This window comes from Somniosus microcephalus, chromosome 7 (genome assembly GCF_052327205.1).
Source record: "Somniosus microcephalus isolate GS21.2 chromosome 7, FLI_Smic_1.0, whole genome shotgun sequence".
Lineage (NCBI taxonomy): Eukaryota > Metazoa > Chordata > Chondrichthyes > Squaliformes > Somniosidae > Somniosus > Somniosus microcephalus.
The window spans coordinates 156859205-156878556 of NC_140993.1; the positions used below are offsets into that span (position 1 = coordinate 156859205).

Here is a 19352-nt window from a genome sequence, read left to right on the forward strand (position 1 = left end):
GCTATGGCTCTGAAGTTAAAGACAAGTGCAAAGCTGTGGCCTGAAGCCACAAGTACCTGTGCGAGTGTTGAGCCAAACCAGAAAGCTCTCTACCTTTGTCTCTCTCCAAAGATCCGTCTCTCACAAAGAAGGAGTGTTGCAAAATGGCTGCCATTTCTACTGCAGGAGGAGTGCCCTTCAATTAGCGCCCCCCGCGCCCTGCAGCGACTGGGAACCGTTCCCCTCTACCAGTCGCTAGGGGTGCCAGGCGCACAATAGGCCGGCGCCACTGAATTTCCGGTTTGGGGCGCACAAAGGGCGTTGCACCATGAAATGACGCCAGGATCTGCGCGCGCAGCTGAGCGCTCGCAAAGGCTTGGCGCCACCGCTAAATCTTAACTGAAGTTGGCGAGAGGCGCAGATCGCGCTGCGCCCGGGCGCTAGCCGCTTAGCACCCCACATTTCCTCCTCCTCCTAAGGCGCTAGCGGCTGGCGCAAACAACTGAATTTCTAGGCCATGGAGTAGTGAGGGATATGCCAGGCCACGAGGTTACAGATTGTGGTGGTATACAATTCTGCTGCTGCTGATGGCCCACAGTGCCTCATGGATATCCAGTTTTTGAGCTGCTAGATCTGTACTTAGAGTCATAGAGTTATACAACACAGAAAGAGGCCCTTCGGCCCATCGTGTTCGCGCTGGCCATCAAGCCCTGTCTATTCTAATCCCATTTTCCAGCACTTAGTCCGTAGCCTTGTATGCTATGGCGTTTCAAGTGCTCATCTAAATGCTTCTTGAATGTTGTGAGGGTTCCTGCCTCTACCACCCTTTCAGGCAATGAGTTCCAGATTCCAACCACCCTCTGGGTGAAAAAGTTTTTCCTCAAATCCCCTCTAAACCTCCTGCCCCTTACCTTGAAACTATGCCCCCTGGTTATTGACCCCTCTACTAAGGGGAAAAGTTCCTTTCTATCCATGCCCCTCATAATTTTGTACACCCCAATCAGGTCCCCCCTCAGCCTTCTCTGCTCCAAGGAAAACAACCCCAGCCTGTCCAGTCTCTACTCATAGCTGAAGCCCTCCAGCCCAGGTAACATTCTGGTGAATCTCCTCTGCACCCTCTCCAATGCAATCACATCCTTCCTCTAGTGTGGCGACCAGAACTGCACACCGTATTCCAGCTGTGGCCTAACTAGCGTTTTGTACAGCTCCATCATAACCTCCCTGCTCTTATATTCTATGCCTCGGCTAATGAAGGCAAGTATCCCATATGCCTTTTTAACCACCTTATCTACCTGTCCTGCTGCCTTCAGGGATTTATGTACATGCACACCAAGGTCCCTCTGTCCTTCCTAGGGTCCTACCATTCATTGTGTATTCCCTTGCCTTGTTAGTCCTCCCAAAATGCATCTCCTCACACATTTCAGGGTTAAATTCCATTTGCCACTGTTCTGCCCATCTGGCCAACCCATCTATATCGTCCTGTAGCCTGAGGTTTCCCTCCTCGCTATTTACCACTCCACCAATTTTCGTGTCATCTGCGAACTTACTGATCATACCTCCTACATTCAAATCTAAATCATTAATGTACACTACAAGCAGCTAGGGACACAGCACCAATCCCTGCGGTACACCACTGGACACAGGCTTCCAGTCACAAAAACAACCTTCGACCATCACCCTCTGCCTCCTGCCACTAAGCCAATTTTGGATCCAATGTGCCAAATTGCCCTGGATCCCATGGGCTCTTACCTTCTTGACCAGTCTCCCATGCAGGACTTTGTCAAAAGCCTTACTGAAGTCCATGTAGACCACATCAACTACACTACCCTCATCCACACACCTAGTCACCCCCTCAAAAAATTCAATCAAATTGATTAGACATGATCTCCCCCTGACAAAGCCATGCTGATTATCCTTGATTAATCCTTGCCTCTCCAAGTGGAGACTAATTCTGTCCCTCAGAATTTTTTCCAATAATTTCCTTACCACTGATGTTAGGCTCACTGGCCTGTAATTCCCTGGTTTATCCCCAGTACCCATTTTGAATAATGGTACTACGTTGGCTGTCCTCCAGCACCTCCCCTGTGGCCAGAGAGGTTCTGAAAATTTGTGTCAGAGCCCCTGCAATCTCCTCCCTTGCCTCACACAGCAGCCTGGGATACATCTCATCTGGGCCTGGGGGTTTATCCACTTTTAAGCCCGCTAAAACTGCCTTTACCTCCTCCCTCTCAATGTTAATTTGTTCAAGTATATCACAACCCCCCTGCTTGATTTCTATGCCTACATCGTCCTTCTCCATAGTGAACACAGATGCAAAATATTAATTTAAAACCTCACCCACATCTTCCGGCTCTACACACAGATTGCCACGTTGGTCACTAATGGGCCCTACTCTTTCCCTGGTTATCCTCTTGCCCTTAATATACTTATAAAACACCATGGGATTTTCCTTTATTTTGCCCACCAGTGTTTTTTCATGCCCCCTCTTCGCTCTCCTAATTTATTTTTTAAGTACCCTCCTGCACTTTCTATACTCCTCTAGGGCTTCCACTGTTTTTAGTCCTTTGTATCTGCCAAAAGCCTCCCTTTTTTTCCAAATCCATTCTTGTATATCCCTTGACATCCAGGGTTCCCTGGACTTGTTGGTCCCACCCTTGACCTTTACGGGAACATGTTGGCGCTGTATTCTCTCTATTTCCTTTCTGAATGACTCCCACTGCTCTGATGTGGATTTTCCTACAAGTAGCTGATCCCAGTCCACTTTGGCCAAATCCTGCCTTATATTAAAATCGGCCTTCCCCCCAATTTAGAAACTTTATTTCCAGTCCATCTTTGTCCTTTTCCATGACTACCTTAAATCTCACTGAATTATGGTCACCGTCACCAAAATGATCTCCTACTGACAGTTCTACCACTTGCCCAGCTACATTCCCTAGAATTAGGTCCAGTACCGCCCCCTCTCTTGTAGGACTTTCTACATGCTGGCTCATAAAGCTCTCCTGGATGCACTAAGAATTCCACACCCTCTAAGCCTTTCACACTCTGACTATCCCAGTTAATATTGGGGAAGTTGAAATCCCCTACTGTTATTACCCTATTATTTCTACACTTCTATATCTACATATCTGTTCCTCTATCTCCCTCCGACTGTTTGATCTATCCCACTAACATGGTGGTAATGCCACATGACTCGACTGAGGGTGTCCTCAGTGTGAAGAACTACTTGGCCTCCACAATGATTGTGTGGTGGTAACACCCATCAATGTGGTCATGGGCAGATGCATCTGTGACAGGTAGATTGTTAAGGACGAGGTCAAGTAGGTTGTTCTCAGTCTGGCAACTACAAACTTCAGGATTCAGCCAGCTTGTTCAGTGGTGGTATTACTGTGCCACTCTTGCTGATGGACATTGATGTCCTCCACCCAGAGTACATTCTGTGTTGTTGCTACCCTAAGTGGCGTTCGATGGATAAGCACCGATTCATCAGTTGAAGGAGAGCTTTTTTGTTTTGAACTAGATCAGTGATTTCTGCTCCATGATCTCCCCCAGGAGCCTCCTTCTTATGACATGGTAGGAGTTGGATTTGTGAATCTCTTTGATCGTCACCAATGTAATTGTGTGTTGAGAAACAGCTGCTCATCGACCTGTTCCAAGATACGAGGTCACTTACTATGAACTTGGAACTTCAGTTGTTCCTCTTCACTAATCCTGTGACTAGGAAACAGTTAACCTACCATCCAATTTTCCCCATCAATAACAGCAGCCAAAGAGAAGTCAACCTAGATGCTGGCCTCAGTACTGCACTGAAGTGTCAATCTAAATAATGTGCTCAATTCTCTAGAGTAGAGCTTGAACCCATGACCCAACTCAGAGGCGAGAATGCTACAACTGAGCCAAAGCAGACTCAGATTGTCTGCAAAATGCCTAACGATTAATGCTACAGCTACTCGCTATGGCACCAGAAATCCTGATGAAGGATATAGCATTATTTTTTTCCTCATATCTCTTTCAATTTTATTAAACTGAATATATTACAGATGACTGGCACAGAGATGTAGATGAAGCATGTTTGCAACATGTCTCTGTGAGAAAGGAACTAAGTAGGAAGACAGAATATTATTTGTGAACCTTAAAAATTCAATTGTGGCTTTTGAAAATTATCCTGTCAGTCTGTTTTAAAATGAGACACATAACAATTAAAAATATCAACTGGCAAAAGGAACAAAGGTGTGCAATCACAGCACCTCCCTCAGGTTATTTAGTTAAATCTAAAAGAAATTAAGTAAAGGTTCCAGTAAATCAGCATTTATGCACCTATGAGCATGAATTCACAAGAAGTGTGACATCACCACAACTTAAATTCCCTGATCTTATTAGACTGGAGAGTGAATTAAAAATGATACTACATTAAACCACCTGCCCCCATTCAAGATAACAAGCACCCAGAAAGCATTCTACATCTTTGGAACACATTCCAAATTATAGCTGCTATTCTTTTTGTTGCAAGAAGTTAGTCTGGCTGCTCCACAGAATACTACATCTCCGGTGCAAAACCACATCTCGAAGGCAAAGCCAATCAATCAGTAAGATGACATACTGTGCTCCCCACAAACTTGCCAGTGATGAGCTCCTTTAGCCATTACAGTCACAATGTATTAGTCAGAGTGAAAACAGTAAGGCAAAAGGAGATAAATAGGAGCTACAAAATAAAATTCAAAATAGCTGCAGTTCCTACTCGCAACAGCAGATGGTGTTCTCTCTATACTAACAAAACTTTGCGCAAAACAGGACTTGTATATTTCTACATAATTTATAAAAGGACAAAAAAAGCAGCTTCAAAGATCCAGCAGTAGAGGTGGAATTCTCATTCTGTATCACCCATTCTCCAACCAATTACAGGCCTTCAAACTGAGCACCCTGTAAATGGACAATTTTCACTATTTCCCAGACAGGCTGCTAGATGGAACTCTATTATTATACAGCACTCCATAGTGAGAAGAGAAGCAAGCTGAACCCTCTCGTTGGTAGAATGGAGCAGCACTGGCAGTAGCTGCAGTCTAGTAAATAATCCAGACCATAAATCGTCTGGCATGCAAACCAAAATATAGTCAGGTGTTTTGAAGAACTGAAACAGCAAGATTAAGTAGTAATATATTCTGTGCAATGCATAAAAATATGAAAAATCACAAATCTTCACTATTTTACATCGTTATCAAACCAGTCAATCCCACATGAATATTAAGAGTCACTTTTAGGTAACAGCTGGCTGAAGAGGATGTAGAAGGCAGCAGTAAGTTGAGGAATGCAGGGATGCAGAGATACTGGCACCTAATCTCACCAAGATCTGCTTTTCACCTCCACTTCATTTACTAATAGGCAGAGGGTGCGGTACATAGATACATGCATGCATACCTCCAGACAGACCAATGTAATCCTGGTCTTCATTTTGGTTGAACAATGTAGATCAAAATAGGGTACATCACCAAAAGTAAACACTGTTTAAAATGTGCCAACAAATATCACTCTCTGCTCAGTTGTCAGTGAGTTTTCCATTTTACAAGATTATACTAATTGTAGACTTAGAAACTGTACATTTTAAAGTCCACAATGATAGAGAAAAGGGATAACATACTAAAACAATGCAAAGGACATTTACATTCTAGGTGGTTAAAAATATAAAACTTACTGTTTTGTAACATGCCAGGTAATGGATTCTGTGTTCCAAGAGGTGGGGCAGAGACACTTTCATTGCCAATTTGCAGGAGGTTTTGGAAGATGGTCTGTTTGTCAACTGGTACGCTGGCAGGTGCCGTCTTCGTGTCTGGGAAAAGCTGTTGTAACTGACTGTTCTGCAGGTCATCAAGAATTTCTTCTAAGTTATCCAAGTCACTGCTGATCTGCTGTCAACAACAAGGCCAATTACCACCCGTCAATTTTGTGTTCAAGCCCAATCAGTGGATTTGCGAAGAAACTAATTAAGTACCATGGCCTATTTAATTTTTTTTTAAATTATTCCCCCCTCCCCCTCAGTTCTCTCCTGAAGGTATGAATTTTTGTTGGGTAAAATCTCTCAGGCACCAGGAACCCTCCAGTACATGTGACAATCTAGAGATTGTTAAGACTATGAAGGGCACTTCAGTCAAGCTTGAACCCATCATCTGTCAATGTCCATGCACACACACACTCCAGCATGGGTGACCAAATAGGAAATGAGAACCCATGTTATTTTTCCCCTCCAAGGCCCAGGGAAACTCAAGCATTGTAGAATCCTGGCTGAGATCAGCTAACTCAGCACAGACTGAAAGAGGGACCTTCAGATCTATAGGGCTTATTTGGTGCATTTACCCACCAAATCAGTGGAAGAGCTATCTACACTCTTATATAAAGCACCCGTCACTGAACTTCAATCCAAACAAGATGTCTACCATTCTAAATCAAGAGAGCAAAGCTCTTGTAGTATATGGACCTGGAGATTGGGTAATATAGGATTTTCTATAAAAACAGTTCAGAAACATATGGGGTATAAGGACTACGCAAAACTCACCTTGCTGCATACCATTAAGGTTGTCTATATTTCGAGAGTACCGCCTAGTATTGATGAGAATTTAGTAAATATGATACTTCAGTTAGTTGCAACTTAGCACTTCCTAGGAATTCAGTTAAAAACTAGATACCCCTTAGTGAATTACATAGCAGTAATCCGGAGGTTCAGACATCATGGCCTAGAAATTCAGGTGGCTGTGCCACCCGTTAGTGCCTTAAGAGGGCGCTAAGTGGGTCGCAAGCCACTGGCCACGCCTCCCGCCAAATTCAGCGGGACGTTGACGCCCCGGCCGCGATACTAGGAAGCGCCCCCCTGCTTTACCGCCGGACGCTATGTGCAACCGGTTCAGGGGGGGGCCTACCTGCGGCGGTAGAGGCGCAAATTAGAGGAGAGGTGCGGGGCGGCCATCTTGTTGTTGGCCGCCTGCCAGCACCTCTCTGCGCTCCCGTCCCCGGCCTCCTAACCCCCCCCCCCCACCGCAGAGTGCCGGCTGTGTTGCAAGAGCCCGGCACTTCTTCTCGGTGCCGGGCTCTTTTGCCGGCACTCGTGATCCTCGGTGGCCCAGCTGGGCCCCAGATCGCGCAGAACAAGGCCCCTCCCCTTTAAGGGGAGGAAGGCCTGCAGTACTGCAGCGCGACGTGCCACAGCGTGTGGCGCTGCGGCACGTTGCGCAACGATATTCAGTTGCAGCGCCCCAAGAGGGATGTGGGGCGCCTCCAGTAGCGCCGCGCTTCCCTTTGGGACGCTCCAACTGAATTTCCAGCGGGCGGCCGCGAATGCTTCCGGGGCGCTACTTTTAGCGCCCTGGCGAGGCTGGCGCCCCAAACGGGGCACTACTGAATTTCTAGGCCCATACATTTTATTTCTCATGATTTAATACAATATACATCTTGATCGGATTAGTCCCTTTCAATTCAATGGCAGGTAACCAACACTGTTTGTAGTATATACAGCATAATGAATTTTGATTAGAATTATTTTTTGATTTACAGTACTGTTTTTCTGTTTCAAAATGCTTAGCGTCTGATGAAATATTGTATATTGAATTTAATACTGGAATGCAGATGTGCTAATTACCTAGATATCGCTAGGAGTTACATGAAACTGCAATCAGTTGCATGTATTATACTTCAATATTTCAAATGTACATTTTCAGACAGGAAATTAGATAGTTGACAGTACAAGGCATTAATTAAACCAAGCCATTTTGATGGGTTCATAGACTGAGAGCAATATTAAAAAACACCAGGATAGCCCCAACATTTTATTACGTCAAGCAAGACATTTGATATTCTTTAGAATATTTACAATTTTTAAAATATAGTCAAACTGAGTACAGTGGAGGTGGCATAGGAGCAATGGATACCATGATAAACATCTTCTCCTCACATCCATCAAGTAGAATATAGGAAAACATGGAGTGCATTATAGACAGTGTAACACTGCACATACCATCAGAATCATAGCTTTGCATAAAGGGAATATACGCAATTATTTTAAGGAAGGGACGGGTTTGCATTTAGGTTTTGCTTTCACGTCTCAGGACATCCCAAAGCGCTTCACAGCCAATTAATTACTTTTGAAATGCAGTCGTTATTATTTACACAGCAGCCAATTTGTGCACAATAAACTCCCACAAACAACAAATGAGTTAAATGACCACCTGTTTTAGTGGTGTTGGTTGAGGAATGTCAGCCAGGACGCTAGGGCTAAACTTTCAAAAATGGCAGAGGAATAACATTCGTCAACTACGCAACCCTATTACATGGTGATAGCAACTATTCAGATGAAAAATGGAGTATCTTTAAACCAATCCATGCAAAAGGAAGCCACATATGCCCCTGGCAAAGGGCACGTGGTAAAACCAAGCTAAGGTGGCGAACTGGTCATGAGCAAAAAAAAGTGGAGTGCCAAAAGACTGGTGGATAGCTAACAGAATACCTATATTTAAGAAGGGAGATAGAACATGCCCAGGGAACTATAGACCAGGAAACTATAGACCAGTCAGCTTAACATTGGTGGTAGGAAAAATAATGGAATCCTTACTAAAGGAGAAAATGGAAGAACATCTAGAAACCAAAAATATAATAAATAGTCAGCATGGATTTCAAAAGGGAAAATCTTGCTTTACCAACCTCATTGAATTTTTTGAAGAGGTAACAGAGAGTAGACAATGGTAATGCAGTAGATGTAATTTATCTAGATTTTCAAAAGGCCTTCGATAAGGTACCACATAATAGACTGATGAATAAGGTCAGAGAATGCGGAGTCAGGGAACAAGCAGTAGAATGGATAGCTAGCTGGCTTAAAGACAGAAAGCAGAGAGTAGAGTAATGGGTAACTATTCAGAATGGCAGAAGATGGGAAGTGGTGTTCCACAAGGATCAGTGCTGGGACCACTGTTGTTCACAATTTATATTAACGATTTAGACTTTGGAATCAAAAACACAATTTCTAATTTTGTGGATGACACCAAATTGTGGGATAGTCAATACTGAGGAGGACTGCAACAAATTACATGATATTATTAATAAACTTGCAAAATGGGCATATAATTGGCAAATGAAATTCAACACAGGTGTGAGGTATTACATTTTAGTAGGAAGAATAGGGAGGTCACATTACTTGGAGGGTGCGAATCTAGGTGGGGTAGAGGAGCAAAGGGATCTTGGAGTACAAATACACAAATCACAAAGTAGCGACACAGGTTAGCAAGGCCATAAAAAAAAGCAAACCAAGCACTAGGGTTTATTTCTAGAGGGATAGAATTGAAAAGTAGTGAAGTTATGCTAAACTTGGATCGAACCTTGGTTATACCACATTAGAGTACTGCGTACAGTTCTGGTTGCCATATTACGAAAAGGATATAGAGGCACTGGAGAGGGTGCAGAGAAGATTTACAAGGATTATACCAGAAATGCGAGGGTATACCTATCAGGAAAGGATGAACAAGCTGGGTCTCTTTTCTCTTGAAAAGAGAAGGCTGAGGGGTGACCTAATGGAGGCCATTAAAATCAGGAACGGTGTTAACAGAGAAGATAGAGAGAGAGTGTTTCCACTTGTTGGGAAGAGAAAAACTAGAGACCACCAATATAAGATAGTCACCAAGAAATCCAATAGGGAATTCAGAAGAAACTTCTTCACCCAGAGAGTGGTGAGAATGTGGAACTTGCTGCTACAGGGAGTGGTTGAAGCGAATAGAACAGATACATTTAAGGGGCGCTTAGATAAGCATATGAGGGAGAAAGGAATAGAGGGTTATACTGATAGAGTTAGGTGAGGAAAGACAGGAGGAGGCTCGAGTGGAGCATAAACGCCGGCATGGACTGGTTGAGCCAAATGGCCTGTTTCTGTACTGTATATCCTATGTAAAAGAACTAATCAGACTTACAAAAGAAATAGGATCAGGAGTAGGCCATTCGCCTCTTCGAACCTGCTCCGCCATTCAATAAGATCATGGCTGATCTTCTACCTCAACTCCACTTTCCTGTATTATCCCCATATCCTTTGAATACCCTTAATATTCAAAAATCTATTGATCTCTGTCTTGAATATACTCAACAACTGAGCCTCCACAGCCCTCTGGGGTAGAGAATTCCAAAGATTCACCACCCTCTGAGTGAAGAAATTTCTCCTCATCTCAGAATAAGGGGTCGGCCATTTAGGACTGAGACTCTGACCCCTGGTTCTAGACTCCCCAGCCAAGGGAAACATCCTCCCTGCACCTGCACCTACCCTGTCAAGCCCTATAAAAATGTTGTATGTTTCAATGAGATCATCTCTCATTCTTCTAAACTCCAGAGAATATAGGCCTAGCCTACTGAATCTCTCCTCATAGGACAATCCCCCCCAATCCCAGGAACCAGTCTGGTGAACCTTTGTTGCACTCCCTCTATGGCAAGTATATCCTTCCTTAGGTAAGGAGACCAAAACTGTACACAATACTCCAGGTGTGGTCTCACCAGGGCCCTATATAATTGCAGTAAGACGTCTTTACTCTTATACTCAAATCCTCTTGTAATAAAGGCCAACATACCATTTGCTTTCCTAATTGCCTGCTGTACCTACATGTTAACTTTCAGTGATTCGTGTACAAGGACACCCAAGGTCCCTCTGAACACCAACATTTCCCAATCTCTCACCATTTAAAAAATACTCTGCTTTTCTATTTTTCCTACCAAAGTGGATAACTTCACATTTCTCCACATTATATTCCATTTGCCATGTTCTTGCCCACTCACTTAGCCTGTCTATATCCCCTTGAAGCCTCCTTGCATCCTCCTCACAACTTACATTCCCACCCAACTTTGTGTCATCAACAAACTTCTTGAGCAGAAATACAACTACAGATTCAAAGAAAATAACTTTCAAGTGAACAGGGATAGGTATCGTGCTCAGCTAAAAGTAACAAAAGTTGCTATCAGAGCGGTCAAAAAGTCAGGAGTTGGCTGCGGACAACTATAGTAGGAAAAGTGAAATTGTTTAGATACGGTAGGAGTCAGTGGGCGATAAAGAACTGCTAAAGGATTCTTCAGGGCAGATTCTGGTGGACTTCCAGGACATGGTGGAGGTTTTAAGTGCATCAATCTTTACTCCTGCACACTGTGTTCCGTTCCCATTAATACAATGTGTAGTTGACACAAAAATTATTGTTAAAGTGAAGACTTAGATGAAGATCTGATGAAGAGAACAAGGGGTCTTAAATCAGATCGAGCTGTTGGTCCAGATGGCATCTACCCGAGATTACTTAAAGAAATGGAGCTGTGCTAAGTGAGCCCCTTGCTCATGTATTCAGACCAACTTGACAGAGAAGGGGATATCAGGGACAAAGAACATGGCTTTTGGACAAGAACGCCATGTCTTAATAACCTGGTGAAATTCTTTGAGAAGGTTACCAGGTTGATGGATGAAAGCATCACGGTAGACATTATATTTGGACTTTTGATTAAGGTGTCTCACAACAGGTTGTTCTACAAGCCCTACAACAAAGGTCTTTCTTCTCTTGATGGGGTACTGAAAGAAAATAAATCTTTGGGAGGAACTTGCAGCCGTAAGTAAATTGACAGGAATGAGCAAAAGAGTATCCAACAATATTGGTTTATGTGGTGTATGTGCCTTTAAGAGCCCCAGGTGTGCGTAATGCCGGTAATTGCCACTTGGGCTATATAAGCCTGTGTATTGTGTATATCCTTTAGAACCCCCCCCAGACTTGCTTAGTAAATACCTATGAACCAACTCCTGTCTTCAGTGTCTTTATCTACACACGGACACTACAGTGGCGACGAAGTGGAAACGGACTTACCTGCAATTCGGCAGCACCTCAAGGACATCGATTCCTCCAGCGTCCAGAAGACTCAAGGAAGTAAGAGAAACTGTGGTTTCACCAGCTGGCCAAGCTGGTGGCAGGTACTGCGCTAATCCTTCCTGGGCGTCAGGCTGGGGCTCCAGCGGCGGGCTCTACAGCTGAGACAGGCAGCGAAATCGGAGGCAAGCAATAACGGACTGGGAGGGTGCACTCGGGAGACGGCCGGCGCGGCAAGCAGGTCAGCGTTTAGACCTCCGTCGGGAACTAGTCTCCAACAGTGAATAAACGGAAACCACAGTAAAACAGCGTTGTTATCGGTAGCAGCGGCGGGAAAGCGCAGGAAGCGCCATATCGTTGCTACAGAGAAAAAAAAAAGCGCGGGAAGCGCCATATCTTTTTTGAAATGCCTAAGTCTGGCAATATTGATGCTTTTGATAACGAAACAGAGCCTAACTTTGGCAATATTGATGTTTTTGATAACAAGATAGAGGATTGGACCACATATGTAGAAAGAGTGGAGGTGTTTTGCACCGCAAATGGAATAGAAGATGAAAAAAAAGCTTCAGTGCTTCTGGATCTAATGGGCGCAGAAACATACAAGCTGTTACGCAACTTAATCACTCCAGCCGAACCGATGGACAAGAATTTTGAGGAGATTGTTGATACCCTACACTGCCAATTCGAGGCAGGACTGGCAGATTCTCTGCAAGACAAATTCATCTGCGATCCCCTAAGTGTAGAAACACAAAAAAAGGTATCTTCTGGAAAAGATTTAACACTGGACAAAGCTTTCAGTGCAATAGGAGCGGCAAAGATACAGCAAAGGCCAAAGGACTTCGGCACCCATGAAGTGACACGGGGTTTCAAGAGATGTTATCGCTGCGGCAGATCCAACCATGAACAGAGGGATTGCTGGTTCAAAGAAAAAGCATGCAGGCGATGCGGGAAGATGGGACACATTCCACGGCAACACATATGGTTACAAACCAAACTCCTGCCATGATGTTCTACAATAGAAACCTAAGATGCCGGCTGGATTTGGTCAAGCCCAACATCCGAAGGGACGTGGAGAACCGGCAGTTTCAGGGCATGAATGAAAGGCCAACTAGGGCCTTCCAGATAGGCCAACCGGTTTTGGCCCGGGACTACCGTACCGAGAAATGGCAGCCTGGAACTATCTGCACACGACTAGGACCACTGATGTATACCGTGGACATCGGAGAAAGCATAATAAGGCGCCATGCTGACCAAATCATCAAGTCATCCGAAAAAGGACAACCTACACCACCACGCTATACATCTAACGATGAAGTAGAGATACCCATATCTACCTCCGATCCGGTGATACTGGAACCCGATGAACCCGACACTGGCCTTCAAGCCGAATCAGCCTTGCCAGAAGAACCTACTACACCACCAGAAACTACTACACCCCTGAGGCGTTATCCAGACCGAGTCAGGAAGCCTCCTGAGAGACTAACTTATAATTAATTAATACAGCAATGTATATTATTTTGCATATAACATGTAATTAATAATTACTTAAAATATGATGTACTAGTTAGCTAGAAGGGGAGGAATTGTGGTGTATGTGCCTTTAAGAGCCCCAGGTGTGCGTAATGCCGGTAATTGCCACTTGGGCTATATAAGCCAGTGTATTGTGTATATCCTTTAGAACCCCCCCAGACTTGCTTAGTAAATACCTATGAACCAACTCCTGTCTTCAGTGTCTTTATCTACACACGGACACTACAGTTTACAAAAAGAAAATACTGCAGATGCTGGAAATCTGAAATAAAAACAGAAAATGCTGGAAATACTCAGCAGGTCAGGCAGCATCTGTGAAGAGAGAAAGAGAGTTAATGTTTCAGGTCGATGGCCTTTCGTCAGAACTGGAAAAAAGCAGGAAATGGAACAGATTTTTAAGTGTAGGGGCTGGGAAATGGGGGAGGGGATGAAAGAACAAAAGGGAAGGCCTGTGATAGGCTGGAAGGCAGGAGAGACTAAGAGACATTGAGAGACATTAAGAGATATTCAAGGCAAAAGGGGATGGTAATGGGACAGGTTAAGAAACAAAGGATGGCTCTAGATGAAGTGTAAATTGCGCTGGCAGAATGGAAGACAGCTGCCCTGTGGGAGAAAAGAACAGAACAAAAGTGTGAATATATATATATGTTATGATCTGAAATTGTTGAATTCTATGTTGAGTCCAGAAGGCTGTAAAATGCCTAATCGAAAGATGAGGTGCTGTTGCTTGAGCTTATGCTGAGCTTCCGTGGAACAATGCAAGAGGCCAAGGACGGTGAGGTCTGAGTGGGAATGGAGCGGTGAATTAAAGTGACAGGCGACTGGAAGCTCGGGGTCCCCCTTGCGGACTGAACGGAGGTGTTCCGCAAAGCGGTCACCCAATCTGCGTTTGGTCTCCCCAATGTAGAGGAGAACACATCATGAGCAGCGAATACAGTATACTAAATTGCAAGAAGTACAAGTAAATTTCACCTAGGGACCGCTCCCTCCGTGACACCTTAGTCCACTCCTCTATCACCCCCAACACCCCTTCCCCTTCACCTGGCACCTTCCCGTGCAAGCACAGGAGATGCAACACATGCCCTTGTGCCTCCCCACTTCCCACTGTCCAGGGCCCCAAACACCCCTCACACCCCTCTCCAGGTGAAACAGCGATTTACTTGTACTTCTTGCAATTTAGTACAGTATGCTGTATTCGCTGCTCACGATGTGGTCTCCTCTACATTGGAGAGACGAAACGCAGATTGGGTGACCGCTTTGCGGAACACCTCCGTTCAGTCCGTAAGGGGGACCCTGAGCTTCCGGTCACCTGTCACTTTAATTCTCCGCTCCATTCCCACTCAGACCTCACCGTCCTCGGCCTCTTGCATTGTTCCACGGAAGCTCAGCGTAAGCTCGAGAAACAGCACCTCATCTTTCGATTAGGCACTTTACATCCTTCTGGACTCAACATAGAATTCAACAATTTCAGATCATAACACATATACAGTATATATATATTTTATCCACACTTTTGTTCTGTTCTCTCCCACATGGCAGCTGTCTTCCATTCTGCCAGCACAGTTTACACTTCATCTAGAGCCATCCTTTGTTTCTTAACCTGTCCCGTTACCATCTCCTTTTGCCTTAAATATCTCCTAATGTCTCTCAATGTCTCTTGATCTCTCCTGCCTTCTATCCTATCACAGGCCTTCCCTTTTGTTCTTTCATCCCCTCCCCCCTTTCCCAGCCACTACACTTGCTTAAAAATCTGTTCCATTTCCTGCTTTTTTCCAGTTCTGACGAAAGGTCATCGACCTGAAATGTTAACTCGGTTTCTCTCTTCACAGATGCTGCCTGACCTGCTTAGTATTTCCAGCATTTTCGGTTTTCAATATTGGTTTACTCCTGTTGAACTCAATTTTGTTTCCTTCCCTCAGTAATTGAACTATGTACGTTACCATCACACTGGAAATTTCCAAAACTGATCTCAAACTTTTCAGATCTGCATCTGAATGCACCGAGAACATACAACAGACTGTTGTATTCTGTTGCTCAGCAACAACCTGCCGTCTCAGCTCAAAATGGTTTCAAGTTTTATTTTTTCTCTGCATACCAGTGGTGTTTACACTTTTAATCTACTACTTTAGGGAAAAGGGAGTACAGGGACAATTTATAAACAAACAGTCAGTAACATTTTACTATTGTTCTCTGCTTTTGCAGAAGCCAGTTTCTGAACACCCTCATATGCTTAAAAATGTGAAGAACCTTAGGACTAAACTCTCAAAGTAGCAAGCTCCCTCAAGTATTAGCAAATTTTAAGACTGAAAATTTCCAATTAATCAAATATACTTTGAGAAGTTTCAAGCCAAAGAGAAAATTCAATCGTATTTATAAACCACTTGCATATGATTTAGTCCATTTAATCACATTAAACTGCATAGAAAGTTTATTTCTACAGTTATTAATGTGGTTTAACATTTAAGGCATTAAATCAAGGTCTCCTTCTTTGGAGATTATTGATTTACTTAGTGTGTATGCTCATCAGGTGCATGCAGAGCTTCATTGTTGGGGAGAGACCTTCCTGGGAAACAAAGAACTAGGAAAGAGTGAGCGTCATTCCCAGGGTGCAATGGAGAAATGGTGACAGCCAGGCTAGTATGGTAAATGCTTCCAGAGATTACAAGTTTACTAAATTTTAAATTATTCCCAAGTTGGCCATTTTATCCAAGAATATCGATATAGTTCATGTTACAGTAAAGAACAAATGTGTTCGTGTTTGAGATTGACAAAGATTCTATAGTGCCACAAATAAATTAGACTTTCTGTTGCAGTATAATCACTTCAAATCATTTGTATTTTTGAGATGTGTAATGACCCCACTCTTACTATGCATTAGCTGTACTCCCCACAGCAAATTAAAATGTTTAATACTTACTAAAATCAACAAGATCCCAAAAAAGACCTTCTATTTACTCTTCCTTCACAGAAAAGGACCTACAGCAAGACTTGCTCCTAGATCCCCATGTAAGTCAGTTGGTAAAGCCAGCATGTGACTAAGCCACACGGACCAGATGTGCCATGTGTGTCAAGTTAGTCGACCTCGGGCAGGGTGGTATTGGGGCGCTACAACTTGTGTGTATATAGGGGCAGGATTGAGCTGAACTATAATGTCACACAGATTAGAGTTGGAAGAGTCATAGAAACATAGAAGATAGGAGCAGGAGTAGGCCATTCGGCCCCTCGAGCCTGCTCCGCCATTTAATGAGATCATGGCTCATCATCCAAATTCAGTACCCTGTCCCTTCTTTCTCCTCATATCCCTTGATCCCTTTAGCCTCAAGAAATATATCCAACTCCTTCTTGAATATATTTAATGAATTGGCCTCAACTGCCCTGTGTGGCAGAGAATTCCACAGGTTCACCACTCTCTGGGTGAAGAAATTCCTCCTCATCTCTGTCCTAAATGGCTTACCCCTTATCCTTAGACTGTGACGCCTGGTTCTGGACTTCCCCGCCATCGGGAACATCCTTCCTGCATCTAGTCTGTCTAGTCCTGTTAGAATTTTATAAGTTTCAATGAGATTCCCTCTCATTCTTCTAAAGTCTAGCGAATATAAGCCTAATCGACCCAATCTCTCCTCATACATCATTCCTACCATCCCAGGTATCAGTCTGGTGAATCTTCGCTGCACTCTCTCCATGGCAAGAACATCCTTCCTCAGATAAGGCGACCAAAACGGCACACAATAATCAAGGTGTAGTCTCACCAAGGCCCTGCACAACTGCAGCAAGACATCCTTGCTCCTGTACTCGAATCCTCTCGCTATGAAGGCCAACATACCATTGGCCTTCTTAACCATCTGCTGCACCTGCATGCTTACCTTCAGCGACAGGTGCGCAAGGACACCCAGGTCTCGTTGCACTTCCCCTTTTCCCAATCTACTGCCATTCAGATAATAATCTGTCTTCCTGTTTTTGCCACCGAAGTGGATAACCTTGCATTTATCCACATTACACTGCATCTGCCATGCTTCTGCCCAATCACCCAATCTGTCCAAATCGTACTGGAATTTCTCTGCATCCTCCTCACAGCACACACGCCCACCCAGCTTTGCGTCATCTGCAAACCTGGAGATGTTACATCTAGTTCCCTCGTCTAGATCATTTATATATACTGTGAATAGCTGGGGTCCTAGCACCGATCCCTGCGGTACCCCACTAGTCACTGCCTGCCGCTCGGAAAAAGACCCGTTTATTCCAACTCTTTGCTTCCTCTCTGCCAACCAGTTTTCTATCCAAGACAGTACCTTACCCCCAATCCCATGTGCTTTAACTTTACACGCTAATCTCTTATGCGGGGCCTTATCAAAAGACTTCTGAAAGTCCAAATACACCACATCCACTGGTTCTCCTTTATCTATTCTACCAGTTACATCCTCAAAAAATTCCAGTAGATTAGTCAAGCATTATTTACCTTTTGTAAATCCATGTTGATTTTGTCCGATCCTGTCACTGTTTTCCAAGTGCGCTGCTATTACATCTTTTATAATGGATTCTAGCATTTTCCCCACTACCGATGTCGGGCTTACCGGTCTATAATTCCCCGTTTTCTCTCTACCACCCTTCTTAAATAGTGGGGTTACATGAGCTATCCTCCAATCCATGGGAACTGTTCCAGAGTCTATAGAATTTTGGAAGATGACCAGCAATGCATCTACTATTTCTAGGGCCACCTCCTTAAGCACCTTAGGATGTAGATTATCAGACCCTGGGGATTTATCGGCCTTCAATCCCATCAATTTCCCTAACACCATTTCCCTACAAATACTGATTTCATTCAGTTCCTCCCTCTCATTAGACCCCATGTTCCCCGACATCTCTGGGAGGTTATTTGTGTCCTCCTTTGTGAAGACAGAACCAAAGTATGTATTTAATTGGTCTGCCATTTCTTTGTACCCCATTATAAATTCCCATGATTCTGTCTGCAAGGGACCTACACTTCACTTCACCAATCTTTTTCTCTTCACATATCTATAGAAGCTTTTACAGTCCGTTTTTATGTTCCCTGCAAGCTTACTCTCAATCTATTTCCCCCCACTTAATTCATCCTTTTGTCATCCTTTACTGAATCCTAAACTGCTCCCAATCCTCAGGTTTGCTGCTTTTTCTGGCCAAATTATATGTCCTCTCCTTGGATCTTATGCTATCCCTAATTTCCCTCGTTAGCCATGAATGAGTCATCTTTTTTGTTTTATTTTTATGCCAAACAGGGATGTAAAAATTCTGTAGTTCATCCATGCAATCTTTAAATGTTTGCCATTGCCTATCCACCGTCAACCCTTTAAGTAACGTTCCCCAATCCATCCTAGCCAACTCGTGCCTCATACCATCGTAGTTTCCTTTATTTAAATTCAGGACCCTAGTGTCTGAGTCAACTACTTCACTCTCCATCTTAATAAAGAATTCTATCATATTATGATCGCTCCTCCCCAAGAGGCCTCGCACAACAAGATTGCTAATTAATCCTTTCTCATTACACAATACCCAGATGGCCTGATCTCTAGTTGGTTCCTCGACATATTGGTCCAGGAAACCATCCCGTATACACTCTAGGAAGTCCTCCTCCACAGTATTGTTACTAATTTAGTTAGCCCAGTCTATATGTAGATTAAAGTCACCCATGATAACTGCTGTGCCCTTATTGCACGCGTCTCTAATTTCCCATTTAATGCCATCCCCAACCTCAGCATTACCGTTTGGGGGTCTGTATATAACTCCCACTAACGTTTTCTGCCCCATGGTATTTCTCAGCTCTGCCCATACAGATTCCACATCATCAGAGCTGATATGCTTCCTTACTATTGTGTTAATCTCTTCTTTAACCAGCAATGCTACCCCATCTCCTTTTCCTTTTTTCCTGTCCTTCCTGAATATTGAATACCCCTGGATGTTGAATTCCCAGTCTTGGTCACCCTGGAGCCATGTCTCTGTAATCCCAATTATATCACATCCGTT

The 19352-nt window shown here is 43.9% G+C and overlaps 1 protein-coding gene across 11 annotated transcripts in view; it reads right to left on the reverse strand.

The window, feature by feature from the left end:
- The window catches only part of ncoa2 (nuclear receptor coactivator 2), a 375715-nt gene that overhangs the window by 60795 nt on the left and 295568 nt on the right, over positions 1 to 19352 (reverse strand). For 7 of the 11 annotated variants that reach the window (XM_085993133.1, XM_085993136.1, XM_085993135.1 and 4 more), the window contains one exon: positions 5666 to 5879. In XM_085993133.1, the coding sequence (XP_085849259.1) occupies positions 5666 to 5879 (214 nt within the window). The remainder of the gene's footprint in view (positions 1 to 5665; positions 5880 to 19352) is intronic. The other 4 variants (XM_085993140.1, XM_085993132.1, XM_085993139.1 and 1 more) reach the window with 2 other exon arrangements.